The sequence below is a fragment of the Primulina eburnea genome, chromosome 4 (genome assembly GCF_022965805.1).
Source record: "Primulina eburnea isolate SZY01 chromosome 4, ASM2296580v1, whole genome shotgun sequence".
NCBI classification, from domain to species: domain Eukaryota; kingdom Viridiplantae; phylum Streptophyta; class Magnoliopsida; order Lamiales; family Gesneriaceae; genus Primulina; species Primulina eburnea.
The window spans coordinates 30,036,649-30,062,063 of NC_133104.1; the positions used below are offsets into that span (position 1 = coordinate 30,036,649).

General features: G+C 29.5%; 1 protein-coding gene across 2 annotated transcripts; it reads left to right on the forward strand.

The window, feature by feature from the left end:
* The first annotated feature begins 16,905 nt into the window (after positions 1-16,905).
* LOC140830946 (110 kDa U5 small nuclear ribonucleoprotein component CLO) lies at positions 16,906-22,382 on the forward strand. 2 transcript variants are annotated; one of them, XM_073194536.1, is made up of 11 exons: positions 16,906-17,053; positions 17,237-17,984; positions 18,684-18,752; positions 18,906-20,099; positions 20,197-20,295; positions 20,364-20,522; positions 20,674-20,759; positions 20,833-21,031; positions 21,308-21,418; positions 21,537-21,743; positions 22,058-22,382. In XM_073194536.1, the coding sequence occupies exons 2-11, from the start codon at positions 17,241-17,243 to the stop codon at positions 22,154-22,156; spliced, it is 2,967 nt and encodes a 988-aa protein (XP_073050637.1). In that variant the 5' UTR covers positions 16,906-17,053; positions 17,237-17,240; the 3' UTR covers positions 22,157-22,382. The 2 variants fall into 2 exon arrangements, with proteins under 2 accessions (XP_073050637.1, XP_073050638.1); XM_073194537.1 differs by having other exon boundaries at positions 16,920-17,053; positions 17,228-17,984.
* The last annotated feature ends 3,033 nt before the right edge of the window (positions 22,383-25,415 follow it).

Consider the following 25,415-nt stretch of genomic DNA (forward strand, 5'->3'; position numbering starts at 1 on the left):
TGGGCGAGAATCTCCACGAGCGCAGGTTCTGTAGTTGGGTTCCAGGAGTGATTGAGCGAGCTAGGGCTGTGTTATTTGAGCTGGGCTTGGTCAGGAGGGTACCTAGATGTGTTGGCTCGGGTTTGGCTAGAGGTGGCTCGACCATGGCTCGAGTATTTCAAGCGAGGGCTCAGGTTGTTCGTTTAGGTGTCGTATTTCGAATTTAAGAACAAAAAATTGAATCCATGGGACCCGGGGGGTGGCTCATGATTTTGAAGGGTAGAATAAATAATAAAAATGCTATGGTTAAAATTTTGGATCAAAATATGGAGTTTTGGATTTATTCGGGATTTAATCGTCGCACGAAACGCTAATTAAAGAATTAATTGAAAAGCCTAGTTTTAAGCTTCATAATATTATGAAAAATTGTATTTAAGCTTAAATAATTATTTAGAATAATGTCGTGTCATTAAAAGTGAGAAAAAGACAAATTTTAGAATTTTTACGTCCAAGGGCAAAACAGTAATTTTACACTTAGGAAAATACGTAAACGCTTGGCAGCGTCCCAAAGGATCATAACACATGTTAAATGATATTATATGATTTAAAATGATGATTTTGATGATAATCTGTATTTTTATGATTTATGATAAAGCTGTGCAATTTTTACTGTCAAAAATGTTATTTTTGGAAAGTAATGTATTTTATGACTTTAAAAGAAAATGAAAAATATTTTGAGGGATGTGAATTGACTGTGACAAGAGATATGATTTATGATATATGATTTTATGGGGATTTCGTGAGGGGAAAAGGCCCCACAGGGAACCCATTTCCGGGAAAAGACCTCAGAGGGAACCCATTTGTGAGAAAATCCTCCGAGAGAACCTGTCTATGGGAAAAGGCCCTCGAGGGAACCCCGACGATCGTATTTCAATGGTTGAGCCTAGTGTACACCCCCATGGACCATGTGGAGCTGAAGACTTATCAGTCGACCAAAGGATAAAATCTAGTCTTTTTCAATGATCAAACTTCACCCAAAATTATATATCTTTAAAAGCTTATGATAAAAATGATTTTATGATATATGAATTATGATGATGATTAAAGCTATTTTTAAAAATGATTTATTTATGCTCAAAGCTTTTTTTTAAACTATTTTTAAAGAATTTATTTATGCTTAAAAGTTATTTTAAAATGATTTTACGATTTATAATTTAATTATGCTTAAATGATTTATTTATGTTCAAAATATTATTTTAAATAAAAATATGATTTTAATTTATGTGAATGGATATGTATTATTTGCTATCCATGTTTAGAACGTGTTGAGTCTTTAGACTCGCTAAGTTTGTATGATGCAGGATTTGATGATTTATGGGAGGCAGTGACGATTAAGTGGATCGAGTGCAACAGTACACAACCGAGGGCCTTTATTTCCGCACTAGCTAGATAGATAAATGATTTAAAGATTATGTTAATGATTTTTATTAGAGATATTTTTATACTTAATTTTATTGTTAACCGATCTTTTTAAAGGTCTATTTAGGAATTTTGGTTAGTTAATGATTTAGGATTTTATTTTATGCACTTGAGATTTCAATTGTTAAATTATTATGATTCATGATTAAGTTAAATTATTTAATTAGAATTTATTATTTAAGATTTGAAAAAAAAATGAGTTCGTTTCATTCTGACTTCGAACATATCGAGAAAAATATTTATCGTAGAATAAATCTTTAAACTCCTGCCACTTGAGTGCCGAGACATTAACTGATACCTTGGTGGTGTCCCACCAAATTCTCGCCATCTTAGTCAGTAGAAAAATGGTACAGCTGACTCGATCTTTATCATCAAACTGAAGATATTCATAAATAGCCTCCACAGCTTTAACCCATTCCAAGGCGACCATGGGATCAATGCTACCATCAAATTCTGGTTGCTTCATCTTACGATATCTTTCTTATGCGTCTTCACTGCTGTGCTCGGGCCTCACTTTCCCTCTCTCTCCCTAGCCTTGCATTCTGCATTCGTAAGAGCTGCTGGATTTGCTCTCCATGTACCTTGGCCTGTTCTTTCAGTAACTTGCTAAATTCATCAACCACTCTAGATGATGAACTATCATCCCCTTCTGATGCTTTACGTTTAGGCGGCATGATCCTATAATACATAATAGTTTAAAATCATTTTCACACATAACATATCATAATTATTGAGGCTACACTTCCATATTATATCAAATAATGCAGGTACGTACATACCGAATTGTCGACAGCAGAGGAAGTCATATGCCAAATCATTGGTCTGAAAATCTCAGCTCTGATACCACTAAATGTTACACTCGTGACTAAAATGCATAATTAGTTCGGAAGCTTTTAAATATAAATTGGAGAAAAATGTGTTGGGCAGCATCTCCCCGAAAATAGGACATGCCACCTGTCTAAAGCAACACATAAAACACATGTAAAATATTTTCATATACATCATCAAATACCATTTAATGTAGTAACTACACATATTTCTAGTTAAAATATCAAAACAAGATTTTCAATATTTCTCAAAATAACCAAAAGCTTAACACATCAAAAATAGCATCCAATCGAAATCTCTAAAGTTTGGCATATTCCCTTCTCTCGCTTCGACAAAAAAGGGATTATCCGTCTTTCTTACTTGTGCATGCATCACATGAACATAACTGGAATGAGTATAAGACTCAGCAAATGGAATCAATACTAAAAATATACATATATACCATTTTATTGTAAAACATAAAATCTATAGCCTCAATTTCATTTTGTGGAAAACATTGTACTTCTCATTTCATAAACGTCAAATCATCATTAATATCATCCATCAAGATTCATAATACAACAATACATAGGGATGATATTCATTTCATTGATTAACTGAAGAATTGATATTTCTTATAATACAGTTCATTCATTGTTAATCATCTTTGTAAAAACGAATCTTATAGGAGGGACATGTACCTCTACATAAAATGCATCTTATAAGAGAGCACATGTTTTCATCGTTATGCGGATTTAGAATTGCCAGAGGCAATACAACTACTATCACTATCAATCCAATCATTCAATCATATAAAACTTCTTTTAGACATTTTATCTAACACCTTTGAGGTATCATTTAAAGTTTTAACTCCTTTCATATATATATATATATAGGATCATGTGATGCATTTAAGAAATGATTCCACTTACAACACTTGGATCAATTGGTTTCCTAAACCTTGACAATGATCCTACAACAATAAACCCAATAACTAACCATCAAAACCCAAATAATAACCTTAAATGATCATTTAATCCAATACATCAATCACAACTATCATCTCCCAACTTCACCATATATCAATAACTCAAGAACAACAAGAAAAACAACTTACCTTTGCTCCTTTCACTAAAAAGATGAAGTTCCAACTCTGGATTGAGGATTAAGTTGCTTGATTTAATGAGAGGAGAAGAAGATAAAGAAGAAACCTAGCCTTCAATCAATGGAGAAGAGAAAAGAAAAGAAGGAAAATGAGGAAAAAGTGATCCCATTCGATTTTATGCCTTCCCAAACCTCAAAACACGCTTTTACACTGTGATGGCCGCTCGGGTGGTCATAAACTACCGCCCTAGCGCGGACCTTACTGTCCTAAACCAAAATTTCAGAACCATATGCGCTGGGGCGATCATTTCTTACCACTCGGGCGCCGCTCTGTTCACAGCCACATCAAAGATTGCTTCTGAAACGCCTCTTCTATTCATAATTTGAAAAGGTGGTAAACATGAAAGTTGTAGCAATATGTCTTGGATTGCATCTCCAATTGGCCTCATGTAATTTTAAGGTCTGAATAAAGAGTTATGTTCAATCTCCCAACATGTGTTACTGGAGGAACGATGATACACACGACATATTTCAGAGCGCTTTTGGCTTGTCCTCCACAATGATTTGAACAAAACTCAAAATAATATCCCAAACGATAATCATAATAAACCATAAAAGAAATAATGAACATAGTTAATCATAATCAACCTTACATCAAATGCATATGAATGTCGGGGCGTTACATGACCAGAGTATGAGATGTACGTTAGAGAAATAGTTCTCCAATTGTGCAGACGATGTCACTATTTATTCTCAAAGTTATGTCACATAGTTATCGAGTTATTTTTCGATGAACCAATGGTTGCAGATTTGATCAGGATATATGAGATGATTGAACTGTACTGTACGTTAATCATTATCGACTGGTTCTTACAGGCACTATCAGTGATACCTAGGGAATCATGGGGCGATAGTACTAGACGCTCTTATCATGATTCGATGAGTATAATCAGAAATATGATTTCTGACATTCTCATGATCAATTATTGATACATAGAATGGGGCAAATTATGGTAAGTCCGAATAAAGGATTATGTCTTGAATCACAAAGAGTTGTTAACATACGGCTAGCTGTGTATCTCTAACCATTGAGGGTCACACAATTACTGGATCATTTATTCTCTTCTTGAAGTTATATTACGATATAGTAAATTCAAATAGTTGAATTTATGATAATTAAATTTTGAAAAAATAAATTCAAATAGTTGAATTTTTGAGATAGTAAATTCAAGAAGTTGAATTTATGAAATTTGGAAAAAATAAATTCAAGGAGTTGAATTTATAAAATTTGAGAATTTAATTTATTAAACTCAAAAGTTGAGTTTATTAGATATTAGATTAAATATAATGAGAATTATATTTAATGGGCTTGTAAAATTACAAATCCAACATACTAAATAATTAAAGTTCTTAATGGAGCTTGATTAATTGATTAAACTAGTTGGACTAGTTCAATTAATTAATCAAGCTCATTAATGTTAATTAAAGGGCCCAATTATAATATTATAGTAATTAAGTCATAAATGCTTGGTTTAAATAGATGACAAAAACCCTAGAGTCTAGATGACACAAATTTTCGAAAAGCCTCCATCTCATCTCCAAAATATTTCGGCCATCCTCTCTTGAAAAGGGTTTGAGCCGCCTCTCGTTTTTAATCTCCAACGTTGAAACTTCTTCCAAATATTTAGTGCTATTTGGAAGAAGAATAAATCTTCCAGTCGTGGACTTGATAGAAGGATTGAAGAAAAGGAACCTTGAAGGAAGTTCTTTGGAAATACATCAAGAGCTATCTCCGTTAATCCCGGAACAGTTAGAGTCCTGTGAATGCTTCACCAAAGGTAAAATTTTTAAACATCCTATGTATGTTTAATTTAATTATTAAACCATACGAGTGCTCAAATATATCTTGAATGTCAAGATCTAAAAATTTTTAAGATTTCCGCATCGTTTGGACATGAGAAAAACGAGATCCATAATACCATGGGACAAGACAGAAGCCCAATTTATATGGTTTATAGAAGGCCAAAAGTCCAACTAAGATAGGGAGAGTCATTTGCATTCAAAAGGGGAGAGAGCATAAAAATGAGTGATTTTGAAAAGGGAGTTATAAAAGTTATTATTGAAATTTACGTTCCTTTAGGGTGGGGCAAGGAAAGAGAAAAGCTTAAATTTTATGTAATTTTCCTAGTCGATTTCATTTGAGATTATTATAATCATGAATACAATATATTTTATAAATTGAATAGAACATCTTTGTTCACATCAAATTCCATATTTGTTTTGAATTTAAATTATCTCGCGAAACTAACAATTTAACTTAATATCGTAGATTTGTGCCCACACAAAAGAATACTGCATTTTTAAGTTTGAAAGAACATCAAAGAAGGCTTCAGCGTTTGAAGCACTGCAGATCAATTTTTTTTAAAAAAAAAACGCTTCAAGAGTAATATCCAATCCTTTGTGTAGTATAACTATTTGTTTCAGACTAAATATAAAATAATCTTGATCGATTTTTTTTAGATTATTTGAATCAAATAAACTAATTTTTATGATTTGATCTTCTCAATCTTTGCTAACAATTTGAACCCAAGACCACTATGGTCTTGAGGGCTCACCTTTGCCATTAGGGTAAGGAATCCTTGGAGAAAACTATTGTTAAAAAGCTTATGGGCTAAAACTGAATTTGACCTCAAGCGAAACTTTTATTTATTTTCTAAATTTGTAGTCAAGAGGGATAAAATATTGGATTCTGATTTGAGTTGTGCAAATTAGAGGTGGAATTTATGAAGTGTAATAATAATAAAAAATAATTGAAGTCAAGAGGGATAAGCTATTTGATACAGATTTAAGTTGTGCACATTTAGAAGTACTAGTTTTTCACCCGAGTGATGCACGGATAATTATTTTATCTAATTGATTATTAAAATTAATATATATGATAATTTGTTTACTTTCTCTATAACGTGACTTTTTATCAAAGTGAAATGTTTATTGTTTTCATATACATATAGATCTTAACAATGAAATACTGAATAAAAGAGCCATTTTTGTATTTTGGCTGAAAATTAATATCACAATTGCATTAGACAATGAATGACATAATGTGTTTATCAATTATATTGTATTCACATATAAATTTATGTATCATGTAGAAAACAATAACTGTAACAAAATAAAATGATAAACATGATACAAACTTTTAATGTGATTTTAATTTCAATAAATAATCTAAATTAAAATACAAATAAATTAAATGGATTATAGATCATACAATTAGAAAACAAAAAGAAATTACAAATTTTGAAAAACTTCCTTAAATATAACATTTGTCGTTGAATTTTTCGGGTTGCTATCACTATCACATATCAAAATTTTTAGACTCTTAGGATTCATAAATCTGGATACAGCAACGTACGACTGACCATGACTAAAAACATGGTTATTTAAAAAATGTCCTATATGAGACAATGATTGCCCCTGACTTTTGTTGATTATCATTGAACATAATACAATCAAAGAATACTGAACTATCTTTGTTGAAATTTAAAAGAAAGCCTTAGATAAGAAGGCGTCAATAACATTCTTGGAATAAACACTTTATGACATGCATTACTTCCAGTAAGAATTTTTCCTTCCAAACATGGTTTCCAAGCCTTGTCACGATCAATCTAGTGTCATTGCATAATTTAAGAGAATGATCTATGTTGAGATAAAGTACTTTATTTAATTAAAAGAAATCATATCATTCGTAATATCATTTAACATATATATTGATGTTGAAATCACCATTTTGACTGAACCGTAGAAACTAAATTGTTGAGATACTTTGGCTCTCAAATCCATATTTTCTGTTTAAATATTTTCAATAAAAAAATAATTAAAATAAATGGAAATAATTCTAAAAGAAACATTTATAATGATAACTCACAAGATAAATTTATTCAAGTATAAAAAAATAGTAATTGGTATTTAATATAAATTTATTTAACATGAATTATTAATAATAGCCTACTAACAACTCCATAATCAATTTTGGCCTTGAAGTAATTTAAAAAACAAAATTTGCCTGTTAAGCATGTCAAATTCCATACATATATTTTAATTCTAATATGTTAATTAACAATTTTTTTTGTTTATATTAGTTTGCATGAATAAAAAAATAATAAAAATGATAGTTTATATTAAATTGACTTACGATTATTTTTTGGGCAAATTTGAAAAAAATACATCTACACATCTTTCATTTAAGATTCAGTACCTAGAAGTTTTTTTTTACAAATCAATACCTGACAACACTACAAACTTAGTTTTAACTACCTACAAAGATAATTTTATATTTTTGCCCTTTTATTATTTAAATAAATATATAATTTTATCCACCAAATTAATTGTGTGTTTTCTATCTACCAAAATATTAGTACCTATTATGTGATTTCAAATACTTGATTTTGTTATTTGAATACTTCAAACGTGTAAAAAAATACTATATTTTCGAATACTCACCATAAATTCAGTCGTTGTTGGTTTTTCATTAAAAATACATTATAATGACTTATTCATGTCATTTTATTTTTTAAAAAAAATATAATTCATCAATCATCATAAAAATAAGATTAAGTACTTATTTTGACATAAAAAATATCTATTTTTAAGTTTCAGATACTTGATTTGGCTCTTTAAATGCTCCAAATATGTAAGAAAATACTGGATCTTGAACGATCACCATAAATTCAGTCATTGTTTGTCTTTTCATGAAATCTGTATTTGGATGACATATTCATCTCATTTAATATTTTTTTATAAAAAAAATCAAATTCTCAACTGAGCATGTAAATTAGTACTTAGTTTTACTTGAGAAATGCCTATTTTCAGTTTGCAAATACTTGATTTCGTAAATAAGATACTCACAATATGTATTAAAATACTGGATATTCGAATAAACAACGTAAATTCATCAAGTATTGGTATTTCAATGAAAAATGCATTTGGATGACATATTAATCTCATTTAATATTTTTTGTTAAAAAACCAAATTCTCAAATAAGTATGCAAAATTTAAAATACTTAGTTTTAGTTGAGAAGTATCTAATTTGAGTTTGCAATACTTGATTTCGTAAATGAGATACTCGCGATATGTATTAAAATATTGGATACTCGAATAAGCAACATAAGTCCTCCAGTGTTGGTATTTTCATGAAATATGCATGCATTTGGATGAAAAGTACCTAATGTGAGTTTGCAAATACTCGATTTGGTACAAGAGATACTCATAATATTTAATAGAGTATTGGATATTCAAATATGCAACGTAAGTTCACCAAGTGTTGGTTTTCCATAAAAGATTCGTTTGGATGACATATTCATCTCATTTAATATATTTTCTGTAAAAAAAAAAATCTCAAATAAGCATGAAAAATTTAAAATACTTAGTTTTACTTGAGAAGTACATAATTTCATATTTCAAATACTTGATTTAGTACATGAGATACTAATAATATGTAATAGAATATTGGATATTCGAATATGCAACGTAAGTTCACCCAAGTGTTTGTATTTCTGTGGAAAATGCATTTGGATGGCATATCTATCTCATTTAATTTTTTTTGTTAAAAAAAAAACCAAATTCTCAAATAAGCATGAATATTTAAAAATACTTAATTTTACTTGAGAAGTACCTAATTTCATATTGCAAATACTTGATTTGATACACGAGATACTCATAATATGTAGTAGACTACATGATAATCGAATATGCAATGTAAGTTCACCAAGTATTGGTCTTTCTACGGAAGATGCATTTGGATTACATATCCATCTTATTTAATATTTTTTTGGTGAAAAATATTCTCAAATAAGTATGAAAAATTTAAGGTACTTACTTTTACTTGAGAAGTATCTAATTTGAGTTTGTAAATACTTGATTTCGTAAATGAGATACTCACAATATGTATTAAAATACTGGATATTCGAATATGCAATCTTTCCATGAAAAATTCATTAGGATACTTATTCATGTCATTTAAATAAATAAACATAGTTCATTGTTCATCATGGACTAATTAGGAGATACATCGAACATAGTTCGTAAATGAGCTTGAAGTTTGCACTTTAAGTATAGCTATCGATTCTAAGATTAAATATTTATAAAATACTCATCAATATTAATTTACAATACTTTTGATATTCATTGAATGACTTATTTGACAATTATACTTATTTGACATAATACTTATTGGTAATTATTCAGTATACTTATTAGTATTTTTTATTTATACTTACGAGTATTAATTTATAATACCATTAATATTCATTCACAATACTTGTTGGTATTCATTAAATGACAAGACAATACTTCGTTATATATCATCTTCATTAGTATTCATTCATAATATTTATTGGTAATCATTCATTATATGTATCAATATTCTTTCTTATACTTATTATCAAATTTGAGTTTTAAAAGAGTAAAATCAATTATTTGTGGAATCTAAATATGTAATACTTGTAACAATTTAGGTATCACATTTTTATTTCACGGATCTCATCATCAAATGCCACTCAATATTGACTTCAAATTATATATTTTGACACCATCAAATAATCGAATTTGAGTATTTAAATAGTAAAATCAAGTATTTGTGGATTCGTATTAGGTATTATTTGTATTAATTTAGGTATCACATTTTTACTTCACGGATGTCATCATCAAATACCACTCAATATTAACTTCAAACTATATAATTTGACATCCTCAAATTATTTGCGAACTCGCATTAGATACTCTTTGTACCAATTTAGCTACCATATTTTAACTTCACCAATTTAGATACTCTTCGTATCAATGCATCTTCCATGGAAAGATCAACACTTGGTGATCTTACGTTGCATATTCGAATATCCAGTATTTTAATACATATTGTGAGTATATTATTCAAGATATAAAGTATTTGCAAACTCAAATTAGATACTTTTCAAATAAAACTAAGTATTTTAAAATTTCAATACTTAGTTGAGAATTTGTTTTTGTTTTTGTTTTTTGTTTTTACAAAAAAAAAAATTAAATGAGATTAATATGTCATCCAAATGCATCTTCCAATGAACGATAAACACTTGGTGAGCTTACGTCCCATATTCGAATATCCAGTATTCTATTACATATTATGAGTATCTCATATACTAAATCAAATATTTTTAATCTCAAATTAGACACTTCTCAAATAAAAATATGTACTTTAGAATTTCCATGCTTAGTTCGGAAGTTGTTTTTTCTTTTACAATTTTTTTTCCAAATGAGATGAATATGTTATCCAAATACTTATTATATGGAAATATCAATACTTGGTGAACTTACATTGCCTGTTCGAATATCCAGTATTTTAATACATATTGTGAGTATCTCATTTACGAAATCAAGTATTTGCAAACTCAAATTAGGTACTTCTCAAGTAAAAATAAGTACTTTAAAATTTTCATGCTTAGTTGAAAAATTGTTTTTTTTATAAAAAAAATATTAAATGAGATGAATATGTCATCCAAATGTATATTCCATAAAAATACCAACACTTGGTGAACTTACGTTGCTTATTCGAATATCCAGTATTTCAGTACATATTGTGAGTATCTCATTTACGAAATCAAGTATTTGCTCAAATTAAGTACTTCTCATTTAGAGAGTAAATTTAAGTATTGGTAGACTCAAATAGATACTTTTTTGTACTAATTTAGGTATCACATTTTAATTTCAAAAATGACACATCAAAATTCACTCAATATTACTTGAAACTATATTTTTTATATCCCAAAATAATCAAATTTGAGTATTAAAAAGATAAAATCAAGTATATGTGAAATGAAATTAGATACTATTTGTACTAATTTAGGTAGCACGTTTATTATTCACAAATATTATCTTCAAAGAATATTCAATGTTATCTTCAAACTATATATTTTTACACACTCAATCGAATTGAGTATTTAAACAGTAAAATCAAGTATTTGTGGACTCGAATTATGTATTATTTGTATTAATTTAAGTATTACATTTTTACTTCACGAATATTATCATCGGTGTCTATTAATATTAACTTCAAATTATATTTAGGCATCCTCAAATTATTGTATATGAGTATTTACGAGGTAAAATCATGTATTTATAGACTCTAATTAGATACTCTTTGTACAAATTTAAGTATCACATTTTAACTTCACAAATGACACCATCAAAAGTCACTTAATATTACTTGAAACTTAAGTATTTTATTACACATTTGAAGTATTCAAATAGCCAAATCAAATATTTGGAAGCCCAAAATAAATATTTTATCGATCAAAATAAGTACCTTTTCTAATTCAACAATGAGTGAGAAACTATGTTTTTAAAAAAATTAGATGACATGAATAAGTAATCTTAATGTATTTTCAATGAAAAGATCAACAATTATTGAATTTATCGTGATAGTTCGAAGATCCAGTATTTTCTTACACATTTGGATTATTCAAATAGTCAAATCAAGCATTTGAAACTCCAAAATAGGTATTAATTTTGTAGGTCAAAATAAATACTTAATTTTATTTCATGATGAGTGATGACCTATGTTTTTCCTAAAAAAATAAAATGACATGAATAAGTCATCCTAATGCATTTTTCATGAAAATACTAACAATGACAGAATTTATGGCGAATGCTCGAAAATATAGTATTTTCTTATATATTTGCAGTATTCAAAGAGCGAAATCAAGTATCTGAAACCCCATAATATGTACTTTATATATCAAAATAAGTATTTACTTTTATTCCATGATAATTGATAAACGAATTTTTTATAAAATTATATTTTAAAGGAGAATATTCATGTAATTTTTGTGACTAAAATAATATATTTATTTAAATAATAAAGGGTAAAAATGTAATTTTTGCTTTGTGTGGAGTTAAAACTAAAAGCATAGATTTGTCAGGTACTAATTTCTAAAAAATTATGCCTAGGTACTGATTCTTAATTGAAAGATGGGCAGATGTATTTTTTTTGGAATTTACCGTTATTTTTTTAATCTTTTATAATAATTCGAGAATTGTTGGTCTAAGATTAAAGTTAATATATTGAAGAGAAAAACGATTTATACTATCATTGAAATAAATATATTAGATCTCAAAAATAAAACCAAATTAAAAATAATTAATCTAAAATATAGATGAAATTTTTTAACTATAATAACCTTACATCTATATATATGTTTCATTAATTTTAAATTAATAAAATAATTTCAGCGGAGCACAATTTTTGAAACATGTTTCAAAATTTCAGAATTCATATTTAAATTTTGAATAACAATTTGAATTTGGTTTATAATTTCCAGAATGAAATTTTATTTCTGGATTTAAAATTTGAAATGTAATTTAATTTGGTTTGTAATTCCTAAGATAGATTCAATTTTCAAGCAGTTGTACATATAAACATTAATATACAGTTTTAATAATGAATTAAATATATTTAGACGTTTATTATAATATATATTATCATATTTTTCGTTTATTTTCTTTTTTATAATGTCATTTAGGCGGGAACTTACTAAATTTAGCAACAACTCTGCTTTTATATATATATATATATATAAATATATATATATATATATGTATAAATTTTTAACACTCAACCAATTTTATTTTTAGAAAATTTAAATAAACTAATTAAATAATGTATTTCTTTTTAGTAATTAATTTGGGTAGTAAATTACTTAAAATAAAAAAAATTATTTTTGGATGATTTACCTCATGAATGATACTGAACATTGCAATCATTTTTATTTTAAATTTATTTATATAGTTTTTACTTAAACTGATTGATATAATTAATGCAAATTTTTTTAATATAGTTTACTTTTTCAATATAGTTTAGTTTTAATTTGAGTAAAAAAATAAAAAATATATAATACATATATTACATTTGAATTAATATAAAAATTAATTAAATTCGAAATTGAATTAAATGAATTGATATAATCAATGCAGACAATAATTGAAGCGGTCATTTATTGCAGTGCACGTATGTCAATATTGATGATAAATCTTTCCTTTTTTAGAAATGATATTTTGGCGGGAAATTACTATTTTTGACAAAAACTCTGCTTTTATATATACTAGTATTTAACCCGTGCGATGCACGGCATGCTATTATTAAAAATTAGTGAAAAATGAATAAATATTTAAATTGAAAAAATAATATAATTTAAAAAATTAAAAATAAAAAACTATTTTTCGCTAATTTAAAAAAACTTTCTTAAATATAACGCATGTCGATTAATTTTTTTGACTAATGATCACTATCATATATCAAAATTTTAGATTATGTTAGTCTAAGGCAATGACACGATTCTTATCGTGTTTAGTGTATTGATGTCGAACATCAACCTTAATACATATTTAATTCTTTAATTTTCGAGAAGCTATATGATTTTTTTTAATATGTGATAAAATAAATATTTTTAAATCACATCCAATAAAATTAATGAGAATTTTTTTAAAAATTCAATAATTTCGTCTAAATCCACATTCACAAACAATTTTGTGACATGACACGTGTTTGACACATTTGAATGATAACAATAATTGTTTCATCAATATCTTTATCCAAATGGGTTGTGATTTTATCTACAAAATATCTTCATAATATACACAACAGCCTATTATTTTGAAAGAAAAATGAAACATGTGATCATAAGTAAATTATGTATAAATCAGAAAAGTTATTTTATTAACATTTACTATGTGTTTTCCAAAACAATGTCAATAAATTTTATAAGATGTCTTCTAATAAGATGCGTACTTTCTTTGGAATTCGTTTAATCATTTCAATTACGGAGCATTTTATACTATCATGTATCCGTGACTTTGTAGCATAGAAGAAAATTATCACATTAGTAATACATAATAATTAAAATTTTGTACAAATAGAAAAATAATATTTTTTACTCCTCGATCATGAAAGACATATTTCAAATTTAATGTCTCGTTGTTCTCGCTGTTTTCATATGTAAGTAGTTCATAACAACGAACAAATCTAAATTTAAACGAACATTACATCTTGGAAGGATTCAACTCATATATGGTGTTAAAAGATGAGTCATTTCAGAATTCAATTTTGGAGTAGATAAATTTAGTAAGATAAATAGAACAAAATTGGTTTTTAATATAATATGCAATATTATATTACTTATAGTTTAAAATTCAAATAAGACATCCCAAGGGACAAAAATTATACATTGGATGCTTTTGACAGAATTATACCATACATTAACTCTATGAAATTATGAAAATCTCAAATTGCATGCACTGGGTGTCAAATATTTCTGATTATTGAGGGTGATATACATGTTTATTGAGAGTAATTTAATGTCCATTTGAAACTCTTTTGAATCTATCTATTTTAATTCTCTTGTGCTATTTTATTTGAATTTTTAAAAAGACAATTCAAAATATATAATATACTTATGGTAAAAAGACAATTCAAAATATACAATATACATATGGTTTTGGAAGAAAATTACAATGCATTAATTCTTTCAAATTAAGGTAATTTCGAAATAATATGCATTTGAGATCAAAAAATTATGATTATTAAATGATAATTTAATGTCCATTGAAAAACCTTATTGTAGTGATAACTTTTAACAATCGACCAATTTTATTTTTAGAAAAAATTTAATATTATATTTCTTTTTTAGTAAGTAATTTGGACAGAAAATTACTTAAAATAGCAAAATGTATTTTTGAATGATTTACATAATGAGTGATACTGAACATTGCAATCATTTGTATTTTAAATTTATTTATATATTTTTTAATTAAATTGATTGATATAATCAATGCAAAAATTTAATGTATTTTATGTTTTCAATAGAGTTTAGTTTCAATTTGAATAAAAAACATATAATACATAAATTATATTTGAATTAATATAAAAATGAATTAAATTCAAATTTGAATTAAATGAATTGATATAATCAATGCAAACAATAATTGAAATGATCATTTATTGCAGTATATATATATATATATATATATATATGACATTTTGACGGAAAATTATTATTTTTTCCAAAAACTCTGCTTATATATAGATTTAAATAAAAAAACATATAATTTATAAATTACATTCAAATTGATATAAAAATAATAAAATTCAAATTTGAATTAATAAAAGAATTGATGTAATCAATGCAAATAATAATTAAAATTATCATTTATTACAGTACACCTATTTCGAGATTCATTGTATTTATATCTTTCCTTTTTTAGAAATGACATTTTGGCGGGAAACTACTATTTTTGGCAAAAACTCTGTTTTTATATATATATATATAGATATATATATATAGATTATTATTATTATTATTATTATTATTATTATTATTATTATTATTATTATCTATACTATATTATTAAGTTTGACACTTATAAAATAACTAAGTTTTAAGTGTCATGATCTGTTTTAATAATTATATATATTAATAAAGTGATTAAAATTTAATGTAAGTCATGTGTAGGTTAATGGATAGAGTTTTACTTTCTTAAGCATCAAGTTGTATGTTCAGTTCCAACTTTGTTTTTTTTTTCTCTTTCTTATTTCTATTTATGTTTTTTAATTAATATATCAAAATTACGGTATAGTCTCTCACTATTTGTTATAATTACATTTTTATCCTCATTTTAAAATAAACCAAATAAACTATAAAAAATATTATACAAACACGCAACGGGTGCGTCGGTGCACTAATTATAATGAAATCACGTAAGAATCAAGAAACTGTAATGTATGGCCAATTTGATGGCGATTTTAATAGTAAAACACATTATTAGAGTTAACTTGTCTTCAGTTCAGTATCAACATAAACTCAATAGACTGATTAAATAAATATAACAACACACAAGCCTGATCCCAATAAATAAATCGATTATTAATGCGAGTACGATTTATTCTGTATAAATATATATATATATATATATATATATATATATATATTTATAAAAAATATATATTCTAATTACGGGCAAGTGGGCCACGTACTATATATATGACAAAAATTTATGTTAGACGGTCTCACGGGTCGTATTTGTGAGACAGATCTCTTATTTGGGTCATCCATGAGAAAATATTATTTTTTATGCTAGACAAAAATTTGTGTGAGACGGTCTCACGGGTCTTATTTGTGAGATGAATCTCTTATTTGAGTCATCTACGAAAATGTACTACTTTTTATGCTAAGAGTATTACTTTTTATTATGAATATGAGTATGGTTGACCTGTCTCACAGATTATGATCGTGAGACGGTCTCACATGAGACTCACTCATATATATATATATATATATATATATATATATATATATATATATATATATATATATATCTCTTTTGGGCCTAGTTTTGAAAGATTATTTACTACGTGACTGATTTCCAATTTTTTTCTCAAATTTGTTTGAATTTCTTAATATTTTAATAAAACTCCTTAAATAAATACTATAATTTTTAAATGAGAAAATCTGAAATTACTCTTATAAAAATGCTAAATAGTTCCCTCCTCGCAGCCCTAGCTCTGGTCTGAAGAAACTCGAGCTCCACCCTTCTCTGTCGTCCCTTTCCACTAACCTCTAGGCTAGCGTTCGGTCGCCGCTGTCGTCACCGCAGCAGGTATAATTTCCCTGTTATCTTTTTCGATTTTGATTTCTGGTGACATTTTGATGAGCTTTTTGTTCGGTCTGTTTTGTTGTGGATATTTATTGTTAGTTTAGGGGATTTTTTTGGTCGGTGAATGTGCGACTCTTTGTTTTGTAAGGTATTAATTAGGTTTTCACTAGAATTGAGCTTTTGCAGAGCTATGGATGATAGTTTGTATGACGAGTTTGGAAACTATATTGGGCCTGAGATTGAGTCAGATCAAGAGAGTGACCAGGAGGACGAAGAGGAGGAGCTGCCCGACAGGATAGAGAATGAGGGGCATGTGTCTGATGACGAGCATGGGCCTGGAAAGTCAAACGGGTGGCTAACCACTGCTGAAGATGTTGATATGGACAGTCAAATTATCCTGGCTGAGGACAAAAAGTACTATCCAACTGCAGAGGAGGTTTATGGTGAAGAAGTCGAAACTTTGGTTATGGATGAAGATGAGCAGCCGCTTGAACAGCCAATTATCCAGCCTGTGAAAAATCTCAAGTTTGAGCTGGGGGTTAAGGACTCGTCAACTTATGTGTCAACACAGTTCCTTCTCGGTCTTATGTCAAATCCTTCTTTAGTTAGGAATGTTGCTTTGGTTGGCAATTTGCATCATGGGAAGACGACATTTATGGACATGTTAGTTGAGCAGACTCACCACATATCTACCTTTGATCAGAACAGTGAGAAGCATATGCGGTATACTGACACAAGAATAGATGAGCAAGAGAGGAAGATTTCCATTAAGGCTGTTCCAATGTCACTCGTTCTTGAGGACAGCAATTCAAAATCTTACCTTTGCAATATTATGGATACTCCAGGGCATGTTAACTTTTCTGATGAGATGACTGCTGCTCTCAGGCTTGCTGATGGTGCAGTGTTAATTGTGGATGCTGCGGAAGGAGTCATGGTTAGTTGGTTGTTTGTGTTAACTTAATTTATTTTGTCTATATCTTTATTTTCTTTAGAAAATTATTGAGAACAAGATTGAAAGTAATTGATGACTGATAATTTGTGCCCCGATGCTTTTACTTTGTTTAATTGTTTTTGGACTTTCCCCTGAGTTTATATACTGGTAGAAATTTATCTCTGTTTCCATTTTGGCATGATTATGCATGTGTTTAGTAGCTATTGAAATTGTGTAATTTTATAATAATGTGATATTCTACTTGGATTCTTTGTTACAAAAACTGAAGCTGATTTTGTCTTTTCGTTTTCTGTTGCACTGAAATACTGGTGTTCTTTCATCCTTCTTTCTACCTGTGATACGAAAATTCAGTAAATAGATATCACCTTATTACTTGGTTTGTTTACTTATATTTTTATGGTGTATATTACTTTTTATTTTCTTATATTTTTTTGGTGTAATGTTGTTTCTAGACCTTTTGGTTTATCTTTCCTTTATTAGCTTTGCGTTTTCAAAACTTAATTATTTATTTATCAGCCATGGATTCATGATTACTAGCCAAATACCCATTACAGTCACCTTTGGCAGTAAGCTTATTTGTTATTCCTGATCTGTTGGTTTCAGGTCATATTTGTGTTTCAAACTATTTACAAACTGCTTCTTGCATTATAATATATATTGCCATATCCACTGTCTTAACAGGTCAATACAGAGAGGGCTATACGCCATTCCATCCAGGAACGCATTCCTATAGTAGTTGTAATAAACAAGGTGATCTCTTCACCCTTATAAAATAAAATACACAAAAGGTGCAGCATTTTTTTGGGTGAATTAATGGCAGATTTTTAATTTTTTATTGCATAATTATTGCTATATGGTGAGATTCTCATAATAAATATGCTCATATGTTCATCTGCATATCAGGTCGATAGATTGATAACTGAACTCAAGTTACCTCCGAAGGATGCCTACCACAAGCTAAGGAACACGATTGAAGTAATCAATAACCACATAACTGCTGCCTCCTCTACTGCTGGGAGTGTTCAAGTTGTTGATCCTGCACTTGGAAATGTTTGTTTTGCAAGTTCTACTGCGGGGTGGTCATTCACGCTGCAGTCATTTGCTAAGCTATATGTCAAGCTTCATGGTATTCCATTTGATGCCAATAAGTTTGCTCTGCGCCTTTGGGGTGATTATTACTTCGATCCCGATACCCGAACTTTCAAGAAGAAACAGCCGGCTAGTGGGGTGGAACGATCGTTTGTCCAGTTTGTTCTTGAGCCGCTATATAAATTGTACAGCCAAGTGATTGGAGAACATAAGAAGAGTGTGGAAGCTACACTTGGTGAGCTTGGTGTGACTTTAAGTAATGCAGCTTATCGGTTGAATGTGAGGCCCTTGCTGAGGTTGGCATGTAGCTCGGTATTTGGTACAGCCACAGGTTTTGCTGACATGCTGGTTCAGCATGTTCCATCTGCTAAAGAAGCTGCTACCCGGAAAGTTGAGCACATCTATACTGGACCCAAGGATACCGCTATTTACCGGTCTATGGAGAATTGTGATACGTCAGGTCCCCTTATCATTAACGTAACGAAGCTGTATCCTAAATCTGATTGCAGTGTGTTTGATGCTTTTGGTAGGGTCTACAGCGGTGAAATTATGACTGGTCAGACAGTACGAGTGCTGGGAGAAGGCTATTCACCTGATGATGAGGAGGATATGACAGTGAAAGAAGTGACCAAATTATGGGTCTATCAAGCTCGTTATAGGATTCCAATAAGCAAGGCTCCCCCTGGTTCTTGGGTTCTCATTGAAGGTGTGGATGCTTCTATCATGAAGACAGCCACGCTTTGCAATTTAGAGTATGATGATGATGTCTACATATTCAGGCCACTTCAGTTCAACACTCTTCCTGTGGTAAAAACTGCTACTGAGCCTTTGAATCCTAGTGAGTTGCCAAAAATGGTGGAGGGTCTTAGGAAGATTAGCAAGAGTTATCCTTTAGCAATTACAAAGGTTGAAGAATCTGGGGAGCATACTATTTTGGGCACTGGAGAATTGTACCTGGATTCTATTATGAAGGACCTTAGGGAGCTCTATTCAGAAGTAGAAGTGAAGGTGCTTGTGTATTCATTTCTTTCCCTTTCTATTATCGTCGATGATAGATTTTTTTTCCTTTAGTAAGCACACTTTTTCTCTTCTGTTCTCTTATCAGGTGGCAGATCCGGTTGTCTCGTTCTGTGAAACAGTCGTGGAGTCTTCTTCTATGAAATGTTTTGCTGAAACACCGAACAAGAAAAATAAAATTACCATGGTAAGAAAGCAAACCAACAGAGGATTGTAATTGTAGAAATTATTCACTTATTACATGTTAATCTCTAGATTGCTGAACCACTAGAGAGAGGACTTGCTGAAGACATTGAGAATGGTGTTGTAAGCATCGATTGGCCTCGGAAAAAGCTTGGTGATTTTTTCCAGTCAAAATATGATTGGGATCTACTTGCTGCTCGATCTATTTGGGCATTTGGTCCCGACAAACAGGTTAAATCTGCGCTGCCTTATTTTTCCACTCAATGCTCTATACTAAGTTCGTATCAACTTTAGGAGTCCTAGCCCTTGAAGTCTGTGATTGAGTTGGTTCTTTGCGTGTGCTTTGTCTATTTTTTTAATATTGATATTTTTGTAAATGCAGGGACCTAATATCTTATTAGATGATACACTGTCAAGTGAAGTAGACAAGAGTTTGCTTAATGCAGTCAAAGATTCTATTGTTCAAGGGTAATTAAATTTATAAATCCTGCATTTTCCTGATTTTTTTGTCTTTATTGTTGTGCTAATGTACTTTGGACAGATTTCAGTGGGGGGCTCGAGAAGGCCCACTCTGTGACGAGCCTATCAGAAATGTGAAGTTCAAAATAGTAGATGCAAAAATCGCACCCGAGCCTTTGAATCGTGGAACTGGGCAGATTATTCCAACTGCCCGGCGTGTGGCTTATTCAGCTTTCCTCATGGCAACACCTAGGCTCATGGAACCAGTGTACTACGTTGAAGTAAGCATTCTTTTAAATCTTCATATGAGTTAAAAACTCGTCTTTAGTAAGCCAATTTTAGTTTACTAGGTAGCATTGTCTTTTTTTTTGTTTAAAATTAAGCAATTTTGTATCTGGTTGCGATGAATGCTATGTAGGTGGATTAGCTAGCATTATACCCCATACTACCCAAGAAGTGTGCTGAATATGAAACTCGAATAAGTAAATCAATTAGTGCCTCATTTCTTGCAACAAATTTTCACAGTATAACTAAGCATTTTTTAACTGTTATTTCAGATTCAGACGCCAATTGACTGTGTTTCTGCCATATACACGGTGTTATCGCGTAGACGTGGCCATGTCACTGCAGATGTTCCACAACCCGGGACACCTGTCTACATTGTTAAGGTCTGGGAACTCGTTTTTTGTCATATGAAACTTAATTGCTGCTTTATAATCAAATTATTTGGTGCAATTAAGCTCCTTGTTGACTTGGATGACATCCTTCTGTTTTATACACTTTTAGGCATTTTTACCAGTCATAGAATCATTCGGTTTTGAAACGGACCTGAGGTACCATACACAGGGCCAGGCATTCTGCTTATCTGCGTTTGATCATTGGGCTATTGTCCCTGGAGATCCGCTTGATAAAAGTATAGTTCTACGCCCATTGGAACCAGCTCCAATCCAGCATTTGGCCCGTGAATTTATGGTGAAGACAAGGCGTCGAAAGGTATATTCTCCAGTCTCCGCCTTCTCCACCCCATTTTTGATGCATAAGAATTTTATTTTCTTGGTATCATACATTGTATTTTCTACTTTCCATGCACCTGTACCGCTCGTTTGGTATCTATGCGTGCATCATGAAAACATCTTTCTATCCAAGTTGGATACAAGAATGGTTCAAAACAAGATAATTGTTTTATGTGTGGACTCAAGAATTAGGATGGGGGCGGGAGACAAGTCCGGAGTACGACGGCGCTTGACTATATGTTGGTTGAAGATCACTAACTATTAGTGTGGGATTGTTTTTTTGTTTTTTTCCAGGGAATGTCTGAAGATGTAAGCATTAATAAATTCTTCGACGAGGCAATGTTTGTCGAACTAGCTCAACAGGACGCTGATCTTCACCTACAGATGATCTGAAACATTGGCTACTGGACTAATGGCTAATGCATCCAATCAGAACTTATTTTATTGGAAAGCAAAAATTGTGTACACAAGTTGTGAAAACATCTCCGTTTGTATTTTTGTATTAATTAGGTTTCTATGTTTTTTTTAAATGATATTATTGAGGTTTCTTACTGTTTACTGTTTAGATGTTATATTTTGTTATGGAAAAGTTAAATAGACAAATGGAGAAATTAATTTCGTCACGAGTATTTTTATATATTTTAAAACCTCTTTAAGAAAGCGATTACATGATTTTGCTTGAACTTGGTTAGCAAAGACGTTTTAATCTATCCTTTTTATATAGATCTCTATTTGATATCCATTTGTCCTGCATTAGGTTATGTTTGGTTGTTAAAATAGTACATTTTTATTCAAAATTTTGTGATAATTTATGTATTGATTATTAATCTCTATCAATCCCATCACTCAATATAAAATTATTTTTATATTATTATTTATTTATTTTATTAATGATTGAAAAGATAAAATATGTAATTTAACTTCTTTTCTTAAATTTAATGAATCAAAATTAAACATATTATTTATTCACCGTTATTTTATGTTGTACTCTAATTTTTTTTAGTAATGACTCTAATTTATCTATACAATCTAATCGACCAAACTTAACCCAGCCTTAAAGGATTATAATTTTTTTGTAATAATGTTTTTCAGTTGTAACTAAAATTTCAACACAGATTTTATAATATGACATATTTTGACGGTTTAGTTAATTTTTGTAGTATAGGTAGAGATTGAAAATTTGAATACTCACAAATAATCGAACGATCTAAAGATATAATTTGTCGGACACCGTGATACGTATTACCGATACAATGTTATGGGATAGGTTTATTGGTGTCATGATATGATATGATCACAAATGATACGATATCACCATTAATATAAAATCAAATAATTATTCTAAAATACCATGAATTTCCAAAAATAATAAAAGCATGCCTAAATAATTATTTATTTAATAATAAAAAATCTCATAAAAATTTATCTTTTAAAATTTAATTTTAATTTTAATTTTAAAAGTAAATATAACTTATCAAATAAAAATGAAAATTTCTCACAAAAGTAGAATGTTTTTTTAGTTAATTTCGATTAATTCATAAACATGTTCTCATAGTTTCGGTCTATTCACAATCATGTCCCTAATCTTTTAAATGACCCAAAATAGTCCAACTTGTTTTGGTTCGGAATTCAAATTTTATTCTTATCGTTTTTTTTTATCTCATCATTTTGCTGTAAAATAAATCAAACCTCATACTTTTTGACCAAAACGTCGTCGTTTCGTGTCTCTCATATTTTACAGATTGTTCCTTACGGCTTAACCACAGAGTCGCAACTGACGGTTCTCATCCCAGATTCCTTCAATAATATCTAGCACAATTTTTTTTCGTTTCATACCTCAAGATGTAGAGAAATAGATTTAATTTGAAATAACATAACGCAAGAGGGGCAAAAAGTTTGGTGAATTTACTCGGACATAAAAAATATAATTAAATTAATAACATCATATAGATGAGGAGATAATTTATTTAGCTATTAATTGTAGCTGAACATACAATACACATAAATTGAAAGAAAATATTAAAATATTTAGTTGAAAATAAATTGAAAAGGACGATATCTGCTCTCAACTTCTTTCTGTCTTTGTATTTGTAGAAGTCTCATTTGGATTTAAAATTCGGATAGACTTGTGGATAATGTTTTGCATTATTGCTTGCCATTGTTGCCAACAACTTTGTTGCAATTCTTGCTACCCGTAAGTGTACGGTATCAAATTTTAGTACTCGATTAAGCATAAATATCGTTCCAACGGGGAGTGTAATTTAATAATATATTAACTACCGTAATTAGAATAGTCAAACTTTATTTAGATAATTAAATTAAATTTCATAATTAATTATAAACGGAACTAATTGAAACACACAAATCAATGAGAACAAAGAATCTAGATGAGCGATTTCACTTGGTCTTCACTATATTAAATTATCATTGACTTTTGTATTCATAAATTCAACTCGTTTACTACCCCAGAATTCTCAAATATTCTTACTCCCTTTTCCAAGTGATACGTAGGGAATAATTATCTAATATCTATTTCAATATCCATATTAAAACACAAACATTAAATAATTTCAATAGTACTTTTAATGGGTTTGTGGAATTATAGGCCTTCTGAAGTTTATTAATACCAACGATACATTTTCCTATGATCCTCATCGAATCCCCTATCCTGAGTGGTAGATATCGAATGAATATGATAGACTAATTATTGATCAAGTAATTAAAAGAAATATAATCCAGAAAATATAAATAAAACAAGAAGAAATTCACATATATAAATCAACAATTCATAATCATATATTCGACCAAGCTACGTCGTTCTTTATATTAAATAAATGAGTTCATAAGGGAAAAAAGATCAAACAAATTCACGTTTTTCGACATCGCCAAATAACTAAGAGAGTGTAGTGAGAGCAGAAAAAGACACTCGAATCCAAATATGTGACTCCGTCCCTGGATGATGCGGCCTTTGTCTTCGAGTTCTTCCAGTCACTTTTGCTTCACGCCTCCTCTCTCGGCCTTTTTTTGGTGCGTCCTTCACTTTTTCCCCTTTTCTCCCTTTTTTCTAGGGTTTCCGTCCTTTTATACACTAAAGTTGTTTCTCTGCACGCACCGCACACATGATTTTGGAATTGTGATGCACTCTTGCACTCACGGCTGTGCGTACTTCTTGAGCTAGGCCGCGGTTGTTGCTGCACTGTACACTATTTGGTCCCGATATACCTATATGGCCAAGGTTCCTGTATTGACATTCAAAAAAACCCAAAAACGTATAATTTCATTCGACACTAGCATAATTCATGCCTATTAATTAGGTAATTTAAGTGAAAAAAATTTCCCTTATCAAATTTCCCCACACTTAAAGTTTGTTTGTAATGCTCGATTACTCGTATAGATGATTAATGATGCATTTATGTCATTTATTATGTAGTTATTTGACTCATTATGTTTCACGAGTTGATTGAGTTATCGATAGTATGATTGAATATGATTTATATATTGTCCATGGTGTATTGATAATGAATATATGTCTAAATAGTGATAGTAAGATGTGAAGGTAAAATATTGTAATGAAAGTTGGTATGGAACTGCAGGAAATGATATGAAAATATGATAGTTCTTACGTGTTTTAGCATAATGATTTGGATATTGA